The sequence below is a fragment of the Tachyglossus aculeatus genome, chromosome Y4, assembly GCF_015852505.1.
Source record: "Tachyglossus aculeatus isolate mTacAcu1 chromosome Y4, mTacAcu1.pri, whole genome shotgun sequence".
NCBI lineage: Eukaryota > Metazoa > Chordata > Mammalia > Monotremata > Tachyglossidae > Tachyglossus > Tachyglossus aculeatus.
In genome coordinates this window covers 13028385-13035191 of record NC_052096.1, presented here as the reverse complement: position 1 = coordinate 13035191, position 6807 = coordinate 13028385, and the positions used below count along the sequence as shown (strand labels likewise).

At 64.4% G+C, this 6807-nt stretch overlaps 1 protein-coding gene across 1 annotated transcript; it reads right to left on the bottom strand.

Annotated features, from left to right (window-relative positions):
- Positions 1 to 32: 32 nt before the first annotated feature.
- On the bottom strand, positions 33 to 4726 carry MSTO1 (misato mitochondrial distribution and morphology regulator 1). The gene is made up of 13 exons (XM_038768500.1): positions 4643 to 4726; positions 2997 to 3117; positions 2290 to 2353; positions 2137 to 2210; positions 1934 to 2027; positions 1727 to 1844; positions 1502 to 1636; positions 1262 to 1414; positions 1059 to 1190; positions 790 to 971; positions 606 to 710; positions 416 to 528; positions 33 to 334 (listed from the first exon to the last, which is right to left on the bottom strand). The coding sequence occupies exons 1-13, from the start codon at positions 4724 to 4726 to the stop codon at positions 108 to 110; spliced, it is 1602 nt and encodes a 533-aa protein (XP_038624428.1). The 3' UTR covers positions 33 to 107.
- Positions 4727 to 6807: the final 2081 nt, after the last annotated feature.

The following is a 6807-nucleotide window of genomic DNA, read 5'->3' as shown; positions in this document are numbered from 1 at the left end:
GCCCCCGCCCCCCAGCAATAAAAGTTCCTCTGCTGTGGCCCCGTGGGGGCCGGCAGGGCATCGTTTTATTCGAAAGTCCGGTGAGCGTGTGGGCAGCGCGGACCCCCTCAGCCGTCGTCGTCGTCATCCTCGTCGTCGTCGTCGCGGTAGCAGCCGGCCAGGGCCCTCAGCGCGTGGACGGTCTCCGCCACGTCGTCCAGCTCCACGCCGGCGTCCAGGTAGCTGGCCCAGCGCCGCACGTCCACCCGGGCCAGCTCGCCCGCCAGCCCCCGCAGGGCCCGGCCCAGCCCGTGCCACGACTGCAGCCCTGCCAGCACCGGGACGGCCTCCACGGCTGCCGACGGACACGCGTCAGCCGCCCGCCGCGCCCTTCCCTCCGCCCCCGCCGGCCCCCCCGTCGGCCCCCCACGCTCACCGGGCCCGGCGCCGGGCCGGTCCAGGACCAGGCCCCGCGTGCTGAGGCGAGAGGAGAAGAGGCGCGGGAAGGTCGGGGGCACGGGGCACGGGTGCCGCAGCAGCCGGGAGACGCTGGCGGGGGAGACGGGCGGGGTGAGCGCGGGCGGAGGCGGGGGGCGGAGGACGAGGGGGCCGGTCGGGTGACCCACCTGGAGACGCCGGGCTGGACCCGCTGCAGGTACAGAGCCAGGACCTCGTCGCCGCTGGCGGCAGCGTGCAGGGCGGAGGGGGGCACCGTGCCCGGCGGGACGGGGCTGGACGGGAGGGCGGCACCGTCAGAGGGCGACGGGGCGGGCGCGCGCCGGCTTCGCCCCCCGGACCGCCCCGGCTCACCCGGTCTGGCGGTCGGGCTCCACTCCTCGCAGGACCACGCTCTGGGCGAAGCTGCCCCCCGCGTCTTCGGCGCGGGCCGCCAGCGCCGTCCAGGGGCATGCGGCCCCCAGCCCGCTCAGGGCGTCCGGCAGCGTCCGCCCGGGCGACAGCGGGAACGGGAGGGCCAGCGACGCCCCCACCACCTGCGCGGGGGGCGACCGGGCCCGGGTGAGTGGGGGGCCGGACCCGGGCCTCCCCCCGGTCCACCCGCCGGCCCCCGGCGCGGGCACCTTTCTCCCCGCGGCGCACAGCAGGGCCGCCAGGTCCGTCGCGCAGGCCGGGGCGCAGCGGAGGCGGTAGGGGACGGTCACCGTGTCCAGAGCCGTGGCCAGGATGGCTGAGCTGTGGTTGGGGTCCGACGCCTGCGGCCGGCGGCGGCGAAAAGTCACGCGTGCCCGCCCCCGTTCCCCGCCCCTCGCCCCCCGGGCCTCACCTCGTAGTGCAGGAGGGGGAAGACGGGCGGCGGGGGCGGGCGCAGGCCCAGCCCCCCGCCCAGCGTCAAGGGGCACAGGAGGGAACTGTGGGCGGCCAGCGGGACCAGGCTCAGCGCCGTGTTCAGCAGGCGGTAGACCCCCGGTGGGCGCGGCTGGAGGGGTCAGAGGTCAGAGGTCGGGGGCCGCCCGCACGCCCCGCGTTTGGGGTTGGGGGAGGCGCGGGGGCCCCCCGAACTCACCCCCGAGCGCGGCGGCGGGGGGCACAGCCCCCAGGTGAGGATCCCCCGGCCCGGGTACTCGTCCCGCAGCAGCTCGGCCGCCCGCGCCCCGACCCCGGCGAAGCCGTCGTGCAGGTCGCACAGCACCTGGAAGCCCTGCCCGCGGCGGGGGAGAGGGGCACGGTCGGGCCCGCCCGGCCGCCCCGGTGCCCCCCGGCCGGCCGGCCCCCTCGCCCGCGTGCCCACCTGCAGGCAGTCGCACTCCTCCACGAAGAAATGGAGCCGATCCTCCAGCTCGTCGGCGTAGCGCGGCTCGCCCAGCAGCCGCTCCCCCTGGCCGAAGGCCTCCAGCCGCCCCGTGGCCCTGCCCCGCGGGCACCCGGGTGAGCCCCCGGCCCGGCCGCCCCCGCGCCCCCCTCCCCGCGCGCCCGCCCGCCCGCCGGCCCCCGGTACCCGTCGTGGTTGAACCGGTGGACGAGGCAGACGCTGCGTGGGTGCAGCGGGACCCGCAGGACGTCCGACCAGACGCGGGGGCCGGGCGCGGGCGCTGGGAGGGGAAGGTCGGGGTGAGGGGGTCCTCGCCGCTCGCACGCGCCCCCCGCTCCCGCCCCGGGCGATGGGTGAGGGCGCCGGCATCGCCCCGGGGGGCCGCGCACCTGTCGTGGCCTCGGCCCTCGGCGCGTCACGGAGGTCGGGGGGCTCCTCTCTGTGAGTCGATACTTTCCCCTGCCTTGGGGGGAGAGAAGCACGTGGACGGGGGGTCCCGGGCCGGCCCCCCGGCCCCTCTCCCTCCGCTCCGTCGCACCCACCATGCCAGGGGGGCCCGCTGGGCCTGGTCCGTCACCCCTTCCTGTGGCAGGGAGCTCAGGCTGCCTGCGGAGAGACGGGCACGGCGGGTGGGTGACGGGGCGGGGGGCCACCTCGGGCTCCGCTCCGGACGGGCCTCGTCGAGGGCGGGGATCAATCGATCAATCAATATATTTATTGAGCACTTACTGTGTGCACAGCACTGGGCTAAGCGCTTGGGAAGTCCAAGTTGGCAACATATAGAGACGGTCCCTACCCAACAGTGGGCTCTGCATCTACCAACTTTGGTTATATTGTTTGGGTTTATTAATGGTGTCTGGGAATTCAGCATCATCATCATCATCATCGATCGTATTTATTGAGCGCTTACTGTGTGCAGAGCGCTGGGCTAAGCGCTTGGGAAGTCCAAGTTGGCAACATATACAGTCCCTACCCAACTGTGGGCTCACAGTCTACCAACTCTGGTTATATTGTTTGTTTGGGTTTATTAATGGTGTCCGGGAATTCATCATCATCATCAATCGTATTTATTGAGCGCTTACTGTGTGCAGAGCACTGGACTAAGCGCTTGGGAAGTCCAAATTGGCAACATAGACAGTCCCTACCCGACAGTGGGCTCACAGTCTAAAAGGCTAAGGGTAAGCAGGCGCTCTCTAAATGGGGTGGACGGCTCTGTGGTGGACGGGGCGTCCCCCCCCCCCCAGCTCACCCTTGAGGTCCAGGAGGATGAGGCGCGGCGTGCGGGGGTCCGGCCCCTGCGGGGTCCGGCCTGTGCGGAACTGGATGTGGGGGCACAGCTCCCCGGGCCCGGCCTGGCCCAGGGCCGCATCCTGGGGGAGGCCACCGGGCCACCAGGTCAGGGCGGGGGGGGGGCGGGGGGGGGATTCCAACCCCCTTCTCCCCCCCCCACAAGGAGGGGAGGATGGTTTAGGGGAGGGGACCCCAACTGTCCCCCCCCAACACCTCCCCACCCCAGGGGAGGACAGGCTGAGGGTGGGGGGCAAGGAGGATCCCACCCCCCAGGGGAGGAGAGGACAGGCTGGGGGTGGGACAGGGGGATCCCAACCCCTCCACTCTCCAGGGGAGGGGAGGACAGGCTGGGGGTGGGGCAAGGGGGGATCCCACCCCCCAGGGGAGGGGAGGACAGGCTGGGGGTGGGGCAAGGGGGGATCCTACCCCCCAGGGGAGGGGAGGACAGGCTGGGGGTGGGACGGGGGATCCCAACCCCTCCACTCTCCAGGGGAGGGGAGGACAGGCTGGGGATGGGGCAAGGGGGGATCCCACCCCCCAGGGGAGGGGAGGACAGGCTGGGGGGTGGGCAGGGGGATCCCAACCCCTCCACTCTCCAGGGGAGGGGAGGACAGGCTGGGGGTGGGGCAAGGGGAGATCCCAACCCCCGCTACTCTGGGGAGGGGAGGGGAGGCGGGGGGGGGGGGGGGGGGGGGGGGGGGGAAACCCAACCCACCAACACACCAGGGGATGGGAGGGCAGGCTGGGGGTGGGGCAGGGGGATCCCAACCCCCACATCACCTCTGGGGAGGGGAGGATCCCAACCCTCCCGCCCCCCAGGGGTGGGGAGGACAGGCTGGGGGTGGGACAAGGGGGATCCCAACCCCCCCCACCCCACTCTGGGGAGGGGAGGTGGGGCAGGGGAGGAATCCCAACCCTTCAACACACCAGGGGAGGGGGAGGGCAGGCTGGGGGTGGGGAAAGAGGGGATCCCAAACCCCCCCACCTCTGGGGAGGGGAGGTGGGGCGGGGGGGGATCCCAACCCCCCCCCCCCCAGGGGAGGGGAGGACAGGCTGGGGGTGGGGCAAGGGGGATCCCAACCCCCCCATCACCTCTGGGGACGGGAGGACCCCAACCCTCCAACACACCAGGGGAGGGGAGGACAGGCTGGGGGTGGAGCAAGGGGGGGATCCCAAAGCCCCCACCCCGGGGAGGTCAGGCTGGGGGGGATGCCAATCCCCCCACCCTCCAGGGGAGGGGAGGACAGGCTGGGGGTGGGACAAGGGGGATCCCAAACCCCAGGGGAGGGGAGGACAGGCTGGGGGTGGGGTAAAGGGGGATCCCAACCCCCCCCACCTCTAGGGAGGGGAGGGCAGGCTGGGGGTGGGGCAGGGGGATGCCAATCCCCCACCCCCAAGGGGAGGGGAGGACAGGCTGGGGGTGGGACAAGGGGGGACCCCCAACCCCCCCACCCCCCCACCTCTGGGGAGGGGAGGTGGGGCGGGGGGGGAATCCCAACCCTCCCACCCCCAGGGGAGGGGAGGGCGGGCTGGGGGTGGGACAAGGGGGGGGGGAATCCCACCCCCCTCCAGGGAGGGGAGGGGAGGGGGGAGGAGGGGGGTCACCTGCAGGTTCCACCAGTGGGCGCCGACGAATCCGGCGTAGTGCCCGAGCTGCAGGGTGACCACCTCCCGGCCCGCGCCCGACATCCTCCCGGGCCGCTCCGGCCCCAACCTCCGCCGCGGGCTTACCCCCCACCGCCCATTGGCCCGCTCCGACGGGGGGGCGGGGCCGGACGCCCGGGATTGGCCGGCCGGCCCGGCTCCGCGCTCCCATTGGCCGGACGGCGACCGAGGGGCGGGGCCCAGCCCTCCTCCCGCCGCACGCACGCACGCACGGCGCCCCCACGCGGCCTCGGCCCACGGGCCGCCGCCTCGTGATTGGCCGGCCGGCCCGGACCCTCGCTCCCATTGGTCGGCGGGCGCCGGAGGGGCGGGGCCCAGCCCTCCTCCCGCCGCACGCACGGCGCCCCCACGCGGCCTCGGCCCACGTGACACCGCCTCGTGATTGGCCGGCGGGCCCGGATCCTCGCTCCCATTGGTCGGCGGGCGCCGGAGGGGCGGGGCCAGCCCTCCTCCCCCCGCACAGCGCCCCCACGCGGCCTCGGCCCACGTGACGCCGCGCGCGCTTTCCCCTCGGACTTCCACGCTACGGTTGAAGCGGTCGCTGTGGGCCTGGCACTGCTGTAGTTGTAGTAATAATAATAATAAATAATAAGAATAACGGCATTTATTAAGCGCTTACTATGTGCAAATCACCGTTCTAACTGGTAGTAGTAATGATGATAATAATAACGGCATTTATTAAGCGCTTACTATGTGCAAATCACTGTTCTAAGCGGTAGTAGTAATGATAAGAATAATGGCATTTATTAAGCGCTTACTACGTGCAAATCATTGTTCTGATTGGTAGTAGTAATGATGATAAGAATAATTGTATTTGTTAAGCGCTTACTATGTGCAAATCACTGTTGGAAGCAGTAGTAGTGATGATGATAAGAATAATTGTATTTGTTAAGCGCTTACTATGTGCAAATCACTGTTCCAAGCGGTAGTAGTAATGATAATAATGGCATTTACTAAGCTTTTACTGTGTGCAAATCACTGTTCTAAGCGGTAGTCGTAATAATAATAATAATAATAATGGTATTTATTAAGTGCTATGTGCAAATCACTGTTCTAAGCGGTAGTAGTAATGATAATAATAATGGCATTTATTAAGCGCTTACTATGTGCAAATCACTGTTCGAAGCTTTAGTAGGAATGATAATAAGAATAACGGCATTTATTAAGCGCTTACTATGTGCAAATCACTGTTCTAAGCGGTAGTAGTAATGATAAGAAGAATAATGGCATGTACTAAGCTTTTACTGTGTGCAAATCACTGTTCTAAGTGGTAGTAGTAATGATAATAATAATGGTATTTATTAAGCGGTATGTGCAAATCACTGTTCTAAGCGGTAGTAGTAATGATAATAATGACATTTATTAAGCGATTACTATGTGCAAATCACTGTTCTAAGCGGTAGTAGTAATGATAATAAGAATAATTGAATTTGTTAAGCACTTTCTATGTGCAAATCACTGTTCTAAGCGGTAGTAGTAGTGATAATAATAATGGCATTTATTAAGCGCTTACTATGTGCAAATCACTGTTCTAAGCGGTAGTAGCAATGATAATAAGAATGGCATTTATTAAGCACTTACTATGTGTAAATCACTGTTCAAAGCGGTAGTAGTAATAATAATAATGGCATTTCTTAAGCACTTACTATGTGCAAATCACTGTTCTAAGCGGTAGTAGTAATGATAAGAAGAATAATGGCTTTTATTAAGCGATTACTATGTGCAAATCACTGTTCGAAGCGGTAGTAGTATTGATAATAAGAATAATGGCATTTATTGCGGTAGTAGTAATGATAATAATAATAATGGCATTTATTAAGCGATTACTATGTGCAAATCACTGTTCTAAGCGGTAGTAGTAATGATAATAAGAATAATGGCATTTAAGCGATTACCATGTGCAAATCACTGTTCTAAGCAGTAGTAGTGATGATAATAAGAATAATGGCATGTACTAAGCTTTTACTATGTGCAAATAACTGTTCTAAGCGGTAGTAGTAATGATAATAGGAATAATGGCTTTTATTAAGCGATTACTATGTGCAAATCACTGTTCTAAGCGGTATAGTAATGATAATAAGAATAATGGCTTTTATTAAGTGATT

What these genes read in the sequence shown, in the direction of transcription:
- MSTO1 (XM_038768500.1), bottom strand. Translation starts at nt 4,726, where the DNA reads ATGTCGGGCGCGGGCCGGGAGGTGGTCACCCTGCAGCTCGGGCACTAC. An exon ending in AGGAGTGCGACTGCCTGCAG is followed by an intron (nt 1,637 to 1,726) that starts GTGGGCACGCGG and finishes CGCCGCGGGCAG; the next exon opens with GGCTTCCAGGTGCTGTGCGA. An exon ending in CCGGCCCGGCGCCGGGCCCG is followed by an intron (nt 335 to 415) that starts GTGAGCGTGGGG and finishes GTCCGTCGGCAG; the next exon opens with CCGTGGAGGCCGTCCCGGTG.